This window comes from Olea europaea, chromosome 10, assembly GCF_002742605.1.
Source record: "Olea europaea var. sylvestris chromosome 10, O_europaea_v1, whole genome shotgun sequence".
Classification (NCBI taxonomy): domain Eukaryota; kingdom Viridiplantae; phylum Streptophyta; class Magnoliopsida; order Lamiales; family Oleaceae; genus Olea; species Olea europaea.
In genome coordinates this window covers 13,911,781-13,929,504 of record NC_036246.1, presented here as the reverse complement: position 1 = coordinate 13,929,504, position 17,724 = coordinate 13,911,781, and the positions used below count along the sequence as shown (strand labels likewise).

At 34.5% G+C, this 17,724-nt stretch overlaps 1 protein-coding gene across 3 annotated transcripts; it reads right to left on the bottom strand.

The window, feature by feature from the left end:
• Positions 1–3,920: 3,920 nt before the first annotated feature.
• On the bottom strand, positions 3,921–16,083 carry LOC111401321 (SPX and EXS domain-containing protein 1-like). 3 transcript variants are annotated; one of them, XM_023029011.1, is made up of 14 exons: positions 15,824–16,083; positions 14,935–15,076; positions 14,698–14,831; positions 12,755–12,793; positions 12,552–12,644; positions 12,338–12,454; positions 11,175–11,270; positions 10,135–10,248; positions 8,673–8,726; positions 6,545–6,592; positions 6,039–6,189; positions 4,874–5,039; positions 4,611–4,680; positions 3,921–4,424 (listed from the first exon to the last, which is right to left on the bottom strand). In XM_023029011.1, the coding sequence occupies exons 2-14, from the start codon at positions 15,014–15,016 to the stop codon at positions 4,167–4,169; spliced, it is 1,422 nt and encodes a 473-aa protein (XP_022884779.1). In that variant the 5' UTR covers positions 15,017–15,076; positions 15,824–16,083; the 3' UTR covers positions 3,921–4,166. The 3 variants fall into 3 exon arrangements, with proteins under 3 accessions (XP_022884779.1, XP_022884780.1, XP_022884781.1); XM_023029013.1 differs by having other exon boundaries at positions 3,944–4,424; positions 14,935–14,981; positions 15,824–16,080; XM_023029012.1 differs by lacking the exons at positions 12,552–12,644; positions 12,755–12,793 and having other exon boundaries at positions 15,824–16,082.
• Between the last annotated feature and the right edge of the window lie 1,641 nt (positions 16,084–17,724).

Sequence of the window (17,724 nt, the reverse complement as noted above, 5' to 3'; positions counted from 1 at the left end):
AGTTTAATTTTTATGGTCAACTAACAATAGAAGAGACTGTTTCCATATATTTGGGGCCTCATCTACAACGATTGGATATGTTAGAGGTGACGATTGCAACAAATGAAAGGTTTGAGAAAAGTTTGTTAGCGTGTCAAATGTTTGGAGCTTCTGTTTCAATTATCCTTTTCTCTCTTTTTGAACATTTCAGAAAAAATGAGGTCCCACAGGCATAGAATGTGCCCTCAGCATAGGTCCCACTTAGATATTTAACTATAGTGCTTTCTTGTTTAATAGTAACAAAAAGCACAAAAAATCAAAACGTGACTTGCATGGAGTGTTAGGATGAAGATGCTTTCCTAATAAATGAGGGGCCAAATACAAATTGCGTTACTCCTACTTAGAGCAGTCTATGATGTCCAATAAGGGATTTGATAAAGTTCAAAAGTATTTACTAGAATTTCTTTTTTAACTTGATTAAAACTTTTTAAATATTTATTTGAGTATATTTTATGACTAAATATGTGGTTACTTTTAAAACAAGTATTAAGAAAGAAAACAATGTAGCCTGTGTTTGCTAATGTTTATAAGCTTGAATAAATGGACTAATTATTTTTTATTTTGACAAATTTTATGGAATTTACAAATACTATTCACTTATTTATCACACGTTTCTATCAATTTATAAATTAAATAGTTTATAAACACTTTCAAACAAGCTTTAATTAACTAAAGAAACATGTAAAAATTAGGAAAATTATTTATCAATAAATTTCACTTCTTCCTCCAACTGTTATCTTGTCCAGTTATTTTCAATACAAGCTAACGAAACTTAAAAGGGTAATTATCAACACTCCAAAATTTACAATTATATTCCTAGTACAATAAAAACTAAAAGTGAAAAACAAAATACAATATTGTGGTGCATTTAGTATCAACCCAACAATGATATCGCCAGAGGCCATACTTTCCCCAAAATTTTGACTTTCCTTGTTGTATCCTTTCCAGGCATATCATTATCCTTTACTTGGAACACTAAAAAGCCATTAGAGTGATTAATTTACGAATTAATTAGGGAGTGGGGATTATGTGAAATCAAAATTAGAGAGGTTTTTAAAAAGGAGAATTTTTTGTGAAATGGGATTGTGGATGTAACAGGGAGACTAAGAATGCCATTAGAGTGATTAATTTAGGAATTAATTAGGGTTTTGAGAATGGGTTAAGAAGATTTGAAAGGCGGTGGTTGGAAGCTGAGGGGAATTCTTTGTTGGAGCTTTGGGTAGGGGTGGGAGGAAGACGATGAGCCTGTTTGAGAGTGATTTTGAGAATTGATTTTTTGACTGTTAGGAGAAAAGTGGGGTCCACATGTGAGAGAAGAAGTCAAATATGACGGCTGAAATAGTGAAATAACGGTCAAAAAATCAATTTTTTGGATGAAAAAATCGCTCCCAAACATGCTCCAAAAAAAGATTGTTGTGTTGTCTCACGTGCCAAAATATTTATCCTAACGTGTTTTTTCCTTGAAGAGCAATATGTCAAACAAAGTTATGGTCTTTCTTTCCAATTCGGTCAAATTTCATTCAGAGCTTTTTAGATACATTCAGGCCCCGTTTGGGAGGAATTTTGAGAATTGATTTTTTGACCGTTAGAAGAAAAGTAGGATCCACCCGTAAGAGAAAAAGTCAAAAATTATGGTTGAAATAGTAAAATAACGGTAAAAAAATCAATTTTTTTTAGTAAAAAATCCCTCCCAAACAGGCCCTTAGATTGATTGTTTTGATATCCACGGAAAACAAAAGCAGTAGAAACGAACTTCCACCTTTTTTGGATTTTGGTTTTTGTTGTAGCAACAATTGGCGATTTTGAGGTGGTGGTTGGCTTTTCCGATGATTTGAGGGTGGAGATTATTCTCTCTAATTTTGGAGTGGTGGTGGGTGAAAAAGACAAAAAGAAACCAAAAAAAAAAAAATAATAAAATAAAATTTGATGAACAACAATGATAGTATAACCACTACATCATACACACATAGACCGCTGAACATCTTCCTTTTAAGGATGTCCACCATATATCGCAACCTTTACAATCATGAGGTCTGCCGATCTATGTCAAAACTCAAAGATATGGCTACAATATACTCTACCTAGTTAATACTAATAGAGGAGGTAGCCTAGCTACCCAGGGAAGGTATGTTAATACCAATCCCTATGGATCCACATAGTGCGGCTCACGGCATTTCGGATGGGATTCGCATCCTATTGTAACATAATTCATTCAAGGCAATGAGCAACCCTCTGCACTTCAACACTGTTCCCAGTGCGTTCAAAGAATATTGTGTTGAGGCTGCATATTCATTCTCACGAATCCAAACATCCCATACATTGCACCCAAGGATCACCTAACTTGCACTCTCCATGACATTACCCAAAACCAAGCAATCACTTACATCAACTTCATTCAAAATCCACCAAGTATGATTTTTGGTCATATTGCAAAGAAACAAGACAAAGCAATTTGCACTAGTAAATGAATGTTCAAAGCAAAGAATGAGCCTTTTATAGGCAAACACATGCATTTTTTTACCGTCAGATCTTTAAGATCTGGACCGTCCGAATTCGAAAAACTTATAGGCCGTTCAATGAAACCAACGTTTCAGCTTTAAGGCCCATACGTTGAAAATTGAGGGCACCGTCCTCCTCGGGAAGACCAAACGTCAGCATCGCAATCTGTGGTAATAAATGATGAAAGACGTTCAAACTACTTGAACCATCTCACATAGCATAGAGCTTCAGTTCACATAATAACGTTCAAGACCCTTCACATATTCACATGCTGACCCTATCCAACCCCTTTCTCTGACATTCATAACCTCGGCAACACTACTCCACAAAGGTACCTTGGCCTACCTCTTTAAGAGCTTCGACTCTACTATGAAGGCACTTCAGCTGATCCCCATTGAGAGCCCCAACTGAATTAGGGGACTATAAACTCAAATTTCAACGCCATCTCCCTCTCATAAATTCTAATTCCCACATCAATGTTGGTAAATTAGACTTGGGGAACTAGCATCCATCATGGATTTCTTTTCTTGAAAATTATTAAATTATAAATTCTATATACCACATAAATGATCATACATAGACTTAGAAGACTATTGTTCATACACATGGCAAGCATCCACGAATTGGTGCAGAAGGGACTAATGTCTGAAGCTATCAAATAAAGTGTCGAGGTCGTTGCACTAATGTCTAAAGCTATCAAATAAAGTATCAAATACAAAAGAGCGATGAAGAAGAAAGGAGAAAAGGAATCTTTTTGTGAGATTCGGTGTATTCTATAATTACTTGCTGCGTCAAATCTTGGTTATTGAGATTTACGTCAATTCGGGTTCAATAGATTTGGATTCATATAGATATCCATCTATGTGGTACTTCGAGTCTGCGCAAAAAGGGGATTGCATAAGGAAATGGGGTGGCTGGTTGCGTAAGAAAAGGGAGAAAGAGGACAAATGGTTACAAAAAGAGAATGGCCTCACCTTCCCCAATTTTAAGATTGGAGAAAAAAATTCAATTGGTGGTTGACTATACAAATTTTTAACACGTGTCCTGATGAAAAGTTGCCTCGTTTTAGCCCCTTTTATATTGTAGAAATATAGCCATTGCTGCAGTATGTTAATATTCATTCTAAAGGAAAATTGCAAACACAGGTTCCTCAACCTATCGTCCAATTAACAAGTTAGTCCTCAATCTTTAAAAACAAGCCAATTGCAAGAGAAAGAAAATGATTATTTCACGCATACATGACTTTGTATCGTCCTTCTCACCTTTCCCTACAAGACAAGCTACATTTTGCTTTTCTGGGTGCACCAAGAGCTTAATTTGTTACTGTTATTGGAGGCAGTGCGTTGGAGTTTTTCACAATGAACAGAAAGTAGAAGACCCACTGGTCGAACAAGCAATAACATTATTTAGAGAATAAGCATCGACTTTAACAAAAAATGATTCCCTCGAATCAAGAATAATTGTGCATGATAGCATCTACAATATGAGAAAATCAATGAATATAGGAAGTGCATGTTTGGTATATAGCATTAAACCATACTCGAGAGCAATTGTTCAATCTATGTTACCAACCGTGCAAGAAACATAGATTCAAGTTATGCAGCAATCCCTGGCTAGCTTTTAGTTATCTATACACTATGACCATTGGAATGAAGTAATTTCTCTTCCTCATTCACCATCTCACTTGTTGACAGTTGAATATTTGTCTTCGAGTTCATTTTGTTCCATTCGTTTTCTACACGAAAGAAAGCCCACTGGAAGCGTCGGAGCATCTCTAGAGCAGTTATGGTGAAAACTGTGAGGTAATTATGGCGAAGATGAGCTGACAGCTTGTATGTCCATGTGCATCGCAGGATAAGATTGCTTCCAATCACCCAAAAATAAACCTGTCAAGTTCCAAGCACAGTTTACAGGGTAGGGTTACACATCTCATTTTGCAAGAGCATTATACTTTATATGCGCATGTTTGTGTGCTCGTAAGTGCAGTTATACATATAAAATCCCGACCAAATCTGTCAAGAAATCTATTTCAAACACCAAGCAATAACAAAACGCACGAGTTATGGCCTTACCCATTTCCTTCCGTATATCATGTGGGACAAGTAATGCGGTTTGCCGAACTTGAAAATCCGAGTGAAGCAGCTGGAGAAAAAAGAGACAACAACAAATAGAAATTTCGACTCATTCTCCTTCCCCAAAATAAAATCAGAAAATAACTTCCGAATATATCACACAAAAGAATTAAGAACATTTTCTCAAGAATTAGCGTACACTTAAAAAATCAGATCGGTTTTAATTTGAGAATTTACAATCAAATAAAAAGATGTGCACATACCTCAAGTCCCAATCTCGTGTCACATCCCAGTAGAACGAGTATAGAGAGTTCAAAACACTTGAGAGAAGCCACAAAGGCCGATAGACATTTGTCCACTTTTCGGGGAAGACATGATACTTAAGGGCCGAAAGAAAAATAACAGGTACTGCTGTTGAATACTTCAATGCTGAAACCATAGGTATATGAAGTTACTGCCATGATCGAATAAAATCAACAAGAACTATTGACTCGGACTCATATCAACTCTAAAAATAACTTACATTTTGCATTTGCTTACATATAAGTATTTATCAGCACTTAACAAGAACCCAATATTAACTCAAAGTAACTTATTTAATTTTGACATTTGCTTACAGATGAGTTTTTATCAGCACATCCCAAGCCCCCAAAGTAGCAAAAAAAAAAAATTGAATGGGGTGAAGAAAAGAAGATTATACACACAACTGAAGGAAAGAAGATTTCTAAGACAACAAATAACAAGTAGAAGAAATCAAGTCTTATTCCAAATAAACTAAAGAGTCTATTATAAGAGTCATTTTCCATCACTCACTCTATCCGATACACACGTAATGAAAGGTCTAAAGAAACCAAATCTTTTGCAACCACGTCCGGCAATGCTAAATTTAGTTCATGTCTCCATTTTCTTCCATGTAATATTTGTATTGCATCACTTTTTTGAATGGAAACCTCTTCAAGTCTATTCGAGACATGTCACTACCATATAAGTGTCCCTTTCCTTAAGCTCCATTCTTGCCCCTCTACTTAACATATATTAAGATTTTATTGTTGTGTCTTCATAAGTCTCAAATAATACTTAAAGACACAGATAATTTCCCTTGACAAAGGAACCAAAAAGGAAGGTAGAAACTTATAACTACCCTTTTTGCTCTTCAATTTTTGTTCTTCCCAAATATAAACAAGACAATGAGTGAGGGGAGCTTTCCAGAATTTTTGATGCTCCAAAAGTAGAATGACAACAACAAGTTGACTGCTCTGCCATTAGCTACAACCAAGTCAATGAATACGCTATTTAATGATTTGTGACTATAACCCCAATCAATTTGAGTAAGAGCACAAATTAATCAGATTAATTGACTTTGCCCAATTTCAGTAATAAATTTAACACGTCTTTACAAAGAAGACAAAGCAGAAGTGAAACAATTACCATTTAATAAAGTTGTCTTCTCTCTAGTATCCTTGTATTGCCGAAGACATTGAAAAAAACGAAAAATATAAGGCAAAACAAGAACTATAGGTATTGCAATGGAGTGACTTCCACAAACAGAATCAGCTTCAAACCATGCAATTGTAGCAACCTGCACATATTAATGATCAATCTCTCAAAAATTACGGGTGTCCTTAAAGCTGGCATATATGACATATTAGGTAAACAATGTAAAGTTCACCACAAGAATCTTAAAACTTCTGTCAGCAAAGACATGTTACAATTGATGGCTTCGACCCTAGTACTCAAGGTAATAGCTATCGTGGCAACAATTCCCATATAGATATTTCTCGTTATAGAATATTTACATTTTTCTATTTGAGAAAATACAACCTTTTTAAACCACATGTAGTTGAAATAGTTAGATGAGGACATTGACGAAATTTTGTTAAAAAAGTTGATCATGTGATACTAAAAGAAGCTTAGATAATTAAAGAAATGTTAACCTGGCGATGGACCATTCGACAAACTGAACGCTCCAAATCTGAAAAAACCTGCAAGATAGTACGAATTAATCACCCAGAAAGTCCTAAAGAGCATATTTTGAAGTGCCATAACCACGTTAGGTTACTGCTAAGCCAGAGGACTGGGAACTAAACAAAGTAACGTTTTTTCCTAACTTACCCCAACCTTGGGGCTGTTATCCTAGGATTTTATTACAGTTCCATATGGAAAAATTTCACAAATGAAGGAAAATATTGGTATTATGCTTAGCCCCCGTTAGAGCCACATCATTGTAAAAATTAGAATGAAAAATATAGCAGTTATGCCCCACATAAGAAATAAAAAGTCAAATATGGTGGCTTGATGTGATAGATAACGATCATATTTTTCATTTTAATGTGAAAATAATGGGGCTCAAATAGGGCCTTAATGTAGAAACGGTTAATGTTATAAGGGTGGATAATTTAAATTCCATCTCTAATCCTATGTTTGGCTCATGTTTAGAAACTGTTTACAAACAATCAAGCCATTTTTTATCCACATAATTCAAGAGATCCACAACTACTCCTCACTTATTCACCACTCATTTCTATCTAATTACAATTTAAAACATTTATAAACATATATTTTAAGTATGTAGAACTAAATGTTTCTAAATTATGTATGTCATTGGTTATTGATAGCAAGTGATATAAAAGTTTGACATACAATTTCTCCATCAAAATGCTTGTTCATTCTTCCTCCTTCCTCTCTCCTGTTGTGCATCAATATATATGAGCCTACTCCGTTAACTCTTACCAACTTTCCCATCAAAAGCTTCAGACTCCTCTTTTTTATCAAAAAAGAACAAAGAGATACTGTATATAGCACCTTTTCCCCCCAAAAATAAATATAAAGGAGTCTAGCTAATGTCAATAAAATAATGAAAGATTCTCATTATGTCTGAGAAAAGGTCTCGCTATTATTTGTCCCAAAAAAAAAAAAAAAAAAAAAAAAAAAAAAAAAAAAAAAAAAAAGAAAAAAGAAAAAAGAGTTGGCAGTGTCTGATAAAAAAAAATAAAAAATGGAGAAGGCGATACTAATCATTAAAAGAAGAATCAGCAATAGAAGTCCCCAAAAAACACTTTTATGTTTGCCAAAAAAAAAAAAAAAATAGTTAGTTGTTTGTCAAAAATTAAAAGTCCATAGTGTTTGTCCAAAGCTCAATGATCTTGTTAGCGCACAGGGCCACCCACACACCAACCTCATTAGCCCAAAAAGATACCACCAACAGACTTACAGCAATCAACAGCCCAGTCCAAACTAGCAAATCCAAACTCGTCAGCCCAAGGTCTCTAGGTCCAGTAACCCAATGCAGTGAAAAAACCCACAGCCTATACACTGCTCACACCAGAACAAGTCTATGGAATTGTTGTCCCTAAGTCATTAACCATCCAACTACACCCAGCTCAATCATCCCAGTCAAGAAATTCACTGACCCAACATAATCCAAATCTAAATGTCAAATACACACAGATGCCAGCCCAACCAAAAATAAAAAGTTCCAGATTCATTGAACTACATGTGAGAATGAGATTACTCGGCACCATCAGTCAACACCACCCAAATCATAGTACTTATAATCAGCTGATCTATAACCTCCAGCCATCCCCCAGCATCAATCTTTCAATATGCAATTGTTACAGTTCAAAGATATTGGACACCAAATCATAGGACTTATAATCAGCTGATCTGTAACCTCCATATCAATATTTTTTTTTTCCTTTTCATAGAAACATCAAACATGAGAAACCATATCAATACAGTCCTCGAGAGATTCATCCTATGCATGAAAGATCGGTATAATGAATTTGAAAGTCAATGACATTTCTCAGTGACATTGGAAGTTATCATAAGTCATGCAGTTGTATTGAATTCCTACGTCAGCTACTTCATAACTAAGAGGCAACAAAGTTACGTCCTATCTTAAACTATTCTAAATCAACTTGGAAGCATTGCAAAAACTGAATTCACTGCTTCAATGAGGCAAGTTTTAAGGAGGAATCATATTTAATCTCTTAACACGTGCACAGATGTTTTCTACAATAAAGACAACCTTATCAAGAACTAAAACAGAAATAGAATGCTCACCTTTGACATTGAGGTCAATATATCGGCCAAAAAGAAGTCAGGAAATGTTATTGCCTGTGTTCAGAAACAATTATATGAGAAACAATATGACCACACCCAAACAAGTACCTAACAATTTTAATCATCTTAATTGCAATTAAATACATCCTCTCAATCTAGGGAGTAAAATTGACTCCTACTTTATCTCACCTTCTTTCCTCTCTTTTCGAGCATTGCTGACAACCTTGGAACAACACACTAATATAGAAACTAAGGGGAGATGTAGCTTTCTAAGCCACAGTCGACGTCAACAAGTAGTCCTCATAGATGCCTCTATATATAAATTGAAAATCGAAGGACTCTGCTCAGCTAATATTTACTGTCAAAATCTCCAGTTCTAGATGAAGGGGGAAAAACAAAGGTTCTTGCAGGAGAACATTCAGTCCACACATTTTCCCCAAGTTAATTGACCAGAAGCCCTTGCCTAGACTTAGCAATGAACAGAAAATATCTCTATGGCCTTCTCTCTAACAATTCATTTCATTCTTAGGTTTTGCAACAAAAATTCCGTTAATTAATAATTTCAACCAGGGTTCTTCTAAGTTCTAAGGATCAATGAATTTTAAATCTTATATATGCATGTACAACTGAATTCATTGTCTAATCCAACAAGTGATTTCCCACTGACCCAAAAAAGGCAGGAAAAAAATAAATAAATTTAAAAGTAGACTAGAAGGATAAGAAGCCTACACCTCACGTGTACAGCTCTTCAAGGCTGCACACTCAATATTGGAACAAAGTGACTGCATGTCAAATCCAAGTTCTTGGACCATACACCAAAGAGAAATTGAATGCATCTATAACACAGAATGTTATAGAAACATCTCTAGTAACTTTTTTATATTCTCTAAATTCTTAATCAAGGAAATAAAATATTCCTCCTCCAGCTTGCACTTTCTCCTACAACTCTATTCATACTCAGAAATAAAACATGACATCATTATTCTTTCTCGTACCACTCACAACCCATGAAATTACAATTTCCTTGTACAATGATAATCTGGTGCTAGCTACTACACTTCATTTAGGAAATAAATTAAGAAAATAAATATTGTAACCAAGTTCTAAGATAATATATGCTATTGTTTCTTGTTAGCCCCATCTCTATGTTTCTCTATCTCTCTCTCTCTCTTAAGATATTTTTCAAACCTTCAGATAGTCCTTTCTATTTCCCTGGGACCATAAAGACGCCTATGTAAGTTACCTTTATCTAACACTGGAAGCCAGAAACTCACCTTGTGAATCTAAGAGTCTATAGATCATATACAGTTACTCCTAAGTTTCCAAAGTTCCAAAAATATTAAACAAATACCGAATAAATAACTAATAAATCACAAAAACTGGAAAGAACAATACTTTTTAGTTGTACTGATACAATCAACAAAATTTGCACCCTAACATAATTGCAGCACTGGAAACTTGCCTGTAAAGGGAAAACTATCCGCCACAAAGTTCTTAACAAAAAGTAGCGGGTTGACAAATAGAAAATGTCAAAGGGAAATATGAGAGCCATTGTCACAGCAGCATATAAGAGCACCTGCAGTTGCATATGGAAAGGTTTTTACAGTATAATTATACAGCATAAAAGCTCAGAAGTTGCAAAAACAAAAAGCCTGTTTATCCATGAGCGTGACAGTTCTGACATGTATGGTGACTTCAAACTAAGAAATATACTAGGCACTGTGTCCAGCTGAATCATTAGGAAACAAACTAACTGACAAGACTGACACAGAATATCACAATTTACGACAACGACCCCACTTCTCTGCTTTATTAAAATCAAAGCCCACTCGAGTTGGTAGCATCGAAACCTTACGCTGTTAGAGTGCATAAACTTCATAACCTACAGGAAAAATAGCAGACTTGAAGAGCTATGTTCTTTGAGTCCACAATCTACTCAAACTCCGAAAATTTTAATTTCCACGTACAGGAGAAGAACTGTTGACATCCTTTGCAAAAGACATGGGGTATCAGGATCAAATCCCCTAATCTCTTTCATGAAGTAACCAGAAAATATTCATAGGAATTAAGAAAGAAGTACAGAAAAACTTCCCAAGAACAAGAGTATCCAAATATGACGTTTCTAATTTATAGAACATAGCATATATCAAAGGTTAATATTTATGAATATTTCTTCCAATATTGGAACTATATATCATAAGATTTCAATAATATACATATATTATGTATGTGTGTGTGTGTGTGTGTGTGTGTGTGTGTGTTAAGAACATGTTTGTGCATCTATACTATTTATAGGCATCTACTTATCAGTAGATGTAGTTATCGCCACTCCAACAATTGCCATGGGGCAATGATGAATCACATACAAGAATAGATGCGTAAAAGATGGTTAAAGAAGTTTAAAAATCAACACCCTATATTTTAACTAGTGAAGCATTTATAAAATAAATTAAAAGGTGCCATCATAGCAAAAAATACTGCAAAAAGAAGCATCTATTACACTGGTTGGGATGCAGCCAATGAAACTTCTCCATGAGAATAAAGATAAAGATATGCCGTCATGCTAGTTGGGACAATGATTGTCATCCAGATAGCACACTGTAGAATCAAAGGAATAGAGTATAATTCACACATAGCAAAAAACAAAAACAAAAATAAAAGAACAGATAAAAGAACCACAGAAGGTCTCAAGCGATTCTCATCAATTATTTTTATTCAGTTTCACAAAAAAAAATAATAAAAAATAAAATAAAAGCATTCCATTGGAGTGAAATAATGATGCGTGAACAGAAGTCATGAATAGCTTTTGTGCAAAAAGAAAATCACATCATCTACAACCCATAAGCTAAAAAAATTGATAAGTGAACTGGTAACAAAAGAGGCTATATTTAATTTCTGCACTCGTTTGAACAATTTATGTCCTCCTCACACGCCCAGCTCTAGAGAGAGAGAGAGAGAGAGAGTATTGCTACTATGATGGACAAATTAACAGAATTGCGTAGAAACGCCACAATGGAACAGAATTAAAATTTACCGTGGAGTTAATAAAAAAGAAACTGCTTCCAACCAGTGTGGAATAAATTTTTCACAGATACTCATAATTTTGAAGACAAATTATCCAAAGACTGCAGTCATTGTCAATTGGATGATCCGCCTATCCAAAGCCACATATTCCAGGGTATGTGTTGGATAACATTAAGTACTACCAATTTTCAGAAAGTCACGATTCACATCTAAAGAACAGTATGAAAATTATAGCAAGATGTTTTGAGATAATTGCATTTAGAATTAGTGGAAAGCATAGTGCTTCAAAAATGCACTTAAATATACTTTAATACATATTTTAATGAGTGCTGAATACTAGGCCCAGGTGAAATGATGTATAAAATGTAGAAGCTACAAATAAATGCATATAGAAGAACACAACTGGAGTCCAAACAAGCTTCATTGGAATCAATTTTTTTTACAAAAAGGCCTACAGCTTTGACTTAGACGCCACAGAATTTGATTCATTCCCCAAGCAAGATTATACATTTAGAACCCACCACGAAATCTTTTGCAAAATTATCAGGGTACAATATATTGAGGGGCATCAGATATCAGCATCACTAACAAGAACAGAGAATAAATTGTCCAAGTTTCTTGCTAATGCATTCATTAGATACCTTCCATATTTCTCTATGAGTGAGATGGCTTTGATCGAGGTCAAAAATTTTAGCATATCCAACATTAGCCTGGGCAAAGACCCATAAATTTATTCCCCAAAGCCAAACCATCATGGTCTGCAGAATTATCCAAAAGAATTTTTTTAGTAAAAGGAAATAAACAGAATAATTTGAGATGACTGGACCAAGAACTCAGCAAAAGAACTTTACTAACCACAAGAAGAAGAGGATTATAATATAAAAAAGCCTCATATAAAAATAAATCACGCAGATCTGCACTCATTCTCATAACTGAATCCCATCCAATCTGTAATTATACATATAAACATGAAAATCATGATTCGTGACCAGTAAAAAGCAGGTATAACCACTTCATGATTGTCCACATCCAAATGTGTACAAAAACTTTAAACTGACCTTGCAACAAATGAATCCCCAGAGGAAAAATAGTAGTACCTGCGAGTTGAATTAAATTATATCTAGCAAAGATGTGTAAATGATGATAGCTCAAATGCAGACACAGATGGCCAAAAGATATATGGATGAAACAATCACCATGGGTGTCCGAAATCATAGATCAATTATGTCAAACAACACTAAAACCAACATAAGGCAAGACTCTTCCAAACTGTCGATAAAATCCAGAATTAAAAGTCAAGCATCCTTTTCTATATTGAGTGAAAATATTTGGAAGACAAAGAACTAAAGTAATCGAAATCATAACTCTCTCTATATTCCTGTCTATTCACTCAGAATGTTTCTAAAGGAGTTTTATATTGGATTTGGCATGTGATTCAGGAGAAGGAAAAAAATTATAGTCAAACCACATTTCTCACCTTGTATTCCTTTACTATAGTTTCCTCATTTCCAAAATTTAAAAAAAAAAATGAAGTGACAAAAACATATCCAGAACATTCAAATGGAACTTTTGTTACGGTTCTGATTTTGCATTCTATTTTATATTATGTTCTATTTATCTTATGACATAGTCTGAGAAGTTAATATGTGGAAGAGTTACTATTTCTTCTTTTTAGGTGAACATGAATAATTCATCTTTTAGTTAAACTCGAAGCAAACAATGCATGATATGTCAATGTATTATTTCTGCGAACTTGATGTTTGTAATTGGGAAGCTTATTGGTTCCTTGAATTACCAATACCGAGAGGTCCATGTTCCATCAAATTAACCCACTTTTCAACTTTTCACATTTTATTTTCAATTATTTTAATACGTGCAATTCGCATACGTGTATCATTTGGTATTGGAGCAGGAATTTGTCACTAGAGCTACGAGTGGAACGATAGGAGAGAGTGGAAATCTTGTCTGATTCTAAGAAACTTAAGGACTGGAAGAATTCTTAGAAATTGCAGATACAACTACTGTCGAGTAATCAAGACTGCAATGAAATGTTTTCAGTACTAACGCAAGAAGTTCATGAACAAATCAAGACAGTACAAGAAGGTGAAACCTCCTGCAAGTTTCCAGAGTGCTAAAACCAAGAGCATCAGGTGGTGATGCATCAGCAACGCATCAAAACTTCAATCATGAGAATGCTTCTGGAGGTGCACAGCTTACACAGAGTTCAGGTTTCAGTGGCACTTTCCCTTCCAGAATTATTCTGGATATAAATCCATCATTGAAATTCATGGACAAAGTTTTACGATTAACTTGTTGAGTCTGAAAAATATCCATCCAATGATCTTCTCGTTCTTTAGCTTAATGGTGGTCTTGGGAGCTCAAAAGTCCAATCAATTTTGAGAAAGAAACGCAGGATGGTAGCCTGCCAACCATCCATCTCAACCCATACAGCTTTGGTCTAATGTATAATTATGCTAGAGCTGCCATTTCCACCTTTTCGAAATTTGAAGATCATCTTGTTTTTAATATCATCATATCGACTCATAAATTGGAAACAGGGGGAAAGACGAATTTTTTCAACAAACTCCACCTTGAGGTTAGGGTGTTTACAAGGAGGGTAGAATGTTAGGGGTTCTATTTTCAATTTTGTCTTCAATTTTTTATTTTTACTTATCTTTTGACTTGGTTTGCGAAGCTATGAGTAGTTTCAATAGAGCATGAATGATTTACCTTGAATTTAAAACTCTAATCAATAAAATGTTGAAAAGTTATTTTAGCGAACTTCATGTTTGTAAATGTGAAGCTTACTCATTCCTCAAATTACCAATACCGTGAGGTCCGGGTTTAATCAAATTAAACAACTTTTAATCATTTCTCATATTATTTTTTATTATTTCGATACAAATGTGTTCTCATATTATTTTCAATTATTTCGTACGAACAATTCGCATTAGTATCAGCATTATCCCAAGTAAAATGATCATTTAAGTGAAAGTGATACCTTAAATCTCCACAGAAGAACAGGAGATGGCAAAATTGCAGCGCTGGTCAATGATGTACTCACACCCTTCATTTCATTTAACACCACAGAATGCAAGAAATCTTCGCCAGAACTATTACCCGACTCAGTTGTACCTAGAAGTTAATGTCCATCAATCAGAAGGCATGGAATACGCCCGTTGATGAAAAGGAAAACCAGCACATAGTAACGTGTCTGATATTTAAAATCTTCTCTTACCCAGATCAAAAATTGCAGGTCGGCTTCCTGACTTCCGTAGATGTGGACTGTTGGTAGGAGCAGATACAGCACCTCCAAACATAGATGGAGGTGAGAATGGTTATAGGTGTATATGTTATCAAGTGTATCCCTAAAACCACTACTGTAGAAAAATAACAAGATACAAGCATATGACATTTAGGACCAAATGGAAAGCATTAGAAATAGCTCATCAAAACACAGTGGAGACACACCAAAATAAAACTCAACAATAGTTAACATTTTAGTGAATATTTTCAACTGTTGATAATGGAATTCAGGGGAAATTATCAGATAAGATGAAACAGAATTCAGGAGAAAATATCAGATAAGATTAAACATTATCTGGATACCAGTACCGTATCTAGAAATAAACTACCACAGATCATGCACAAAATCGAAGGAGTGTGCCACAGTAAGGGATTGTAATGTCAATCATCAAACTTATCCCTAGCATCAAATAACCCCGCTTGCAAACAAATGACAAAATTAATATTACCACGATTTTACCATAATAATTAGGATTCTAACTTCGGGTAAAATCAATTCTCTTATGAAACTAAATTTTAGTCTATAATGTTAAAAAAAATTCAAATATATTTTGGGCTTCAAGAATGTGTGAGATCCATTGTTTCATTTACACCAAATATCACAAAAAACAATTCACAACTTTTTCCAAGACAAATATAAAGAATACGATATCAAAATAACAAATAAAAATAACAAAGAAATTTTCCCATTCAGAGACATTTCCAGATCCAAGCATCAAACATTCCAATAAATTCATCCCACGATTAAACCCAGAAACAAAATTCACAATGCGCTAGAAGGAGGTATATATAAAAACAAGAACGAATTCCAAGTGTAGTACCTAGTCTAACCGTTAAATGAATAACTGGCCCAATTCGATTGCATTTAGGCGCGCTGATCTGGTCCTGGGTTTCGTCTCACACACTTTCTGTGGGTTTTTTCACGTGAGATTTGATGGAAATGAATTGGGGTGCGTTATAAGGAAAATCAGCTCTTGATTTTGGAAGACCCCCAACAACCACAATAGTTGAGAAAAGCACATATATACGAGCCTATCAAGTACCATAGCAGTAGAATATGAGTCGCTCGAAGGATGACAATGGGTCCAGTCCATGTTACTCGAGGGGCGGCTCAGCTCTCGAGCTTATCGGCAACATCTAGCTTGGGCTTGGGAGCTCGCCTTTTTTTTATTACAAAAAAGATTTGATAAAACAATAACCCTACTCCTTTGCTCGGATACTTTTCAAAAGAACATATTCAAAAGATCAGTTTGTGACATTAATAAAAAAAAAATTGCCATTCATCAAAAGAATATTTTGAAGAGTAAATGTTATTTTTGCCCTTATTATATTTTGTAATTACAAAAACATATCATTTGTTTAAAAGATAATAATACCCTTTGTTAAAAAATTAATAAATCCAAAAACTCCTACTTAAATTTCAAAACGAAATCACTTTCCTTATCAAATTCTTCAATACAATTAAAAAGAAATTTCATCGTCCATCCGCTTGAACTTTAAAATCTCACAAAATTATCAAAGGTTCAACAAAAAAATATTACTCACAGCTCGCACTCGAAATTGGTAAGTATAAATACGTATTTTTAAATTTATTTTATTTAAATTAGTACATTGTTTGAATCTTTAATATTATTTCAGCGTATAATTTTAGAAAAATAAATTATTACAGTCTTAAATGAATGTATAATTTTTTTAGCAAAAACGAGGAAAAAATTCATCTGTTCAGTAAAAATCAATAAAATGGAGAAGTTGGACAGACAGTCCGTGCCGACTGTTAACATCCGGCCTGAACTGTTCGGGCCAGATTTTATATATGTGTGTGTGTGTGTGTCTTGCCTAGCATATTTTTTCATCATTTTATTCTTGTAATTACAATTTTTTTAATAAATGATGTTTCCTAATGCATATATAGAATCAGCTGATGTCCCGATATGTTACTTCGATGAATTTGAAAAGAATGAAAATGATTGATGGGTGTGGAACTGGATAAGTAAAAGACATGGTTGTACTGCAATTGTGATAATATCAAGTATATCATATGCAGAAATATACAATGAGATAAAGAACTTGCTGAAAGTCGATCACTCTGAATATGATATGGAATTGGGATTTCTAATGGGCGAGTATACATCCATTTCAATTCCACCTATAATGGTTACTTCTGAAGCTGTAATGAAAGTTTTAATTGAAATGAACCAAAAACGTGCGATTCCTATTTGCATAACTTTGATGAAAAAGAATGTCCCCAGGAGTGAACACGAAGATTTCGATGAAGGGGATCGTAATGTGAATGAGTTTTGGGACACAGTGGAGATAGTGCGTGATGATATTGAGGCTATTCTAGAGACACTTGCTCATCACCATGATCTCACTGTTACACACAAAATTTGCTTGGTAGTTCAAGACAACAAAAGAGATAATGACTTTACAAATGAGAATTTAATTATTTTATCCTGTCTGAGACATGAGTCGAGTGGAAACTCACAGGCTGGACCCAGTACATGGTCCTCTAATTGTTCGCGTGTAGTCCCCAATGATGAAGATTTGTATGTCGAGCAACTGTTTGACAAGAAGAAAGATTTGCAGGAAACTGTTCACCAGATTGTTTTGAAACATAATTTTGAGTTTAAAGTGAAAAAATCAAACAAGTCGACTTACACAATTGTCTGCGTTGACGACAGTTGCCTTTGGTGTTTGCGAGCAACGAAAATGGACACGAATG

What these genes read in the sequence shown, in the direction of transcription:
- LOC111401321 (XM_023029011.1), bottom strand. Translation starts at nt 15,016, where the DNA reads ATGTTTGGAGGTGCTGTATCTGCTCCTACCAACAGTCCACATCTACGG. An exon ending in ATAATCCTCTTCTTCTTGTG is followed by an intron (nt 12,455 to 12,551) that starts GTTAGTAAAGTT and finishes ATAATTCTGCAG; the next exon opens with ACCATGATGGTTTGGCTTTG. An exon ending in GTCGAATGGTCCATCGCCAG is followed by an intron (nt 6,190 to 6,544) that starts GTTAACATTTCT and finishes TAATATGTGCAG; the next exon opens with GTTGCTACAATTGCATGGTT.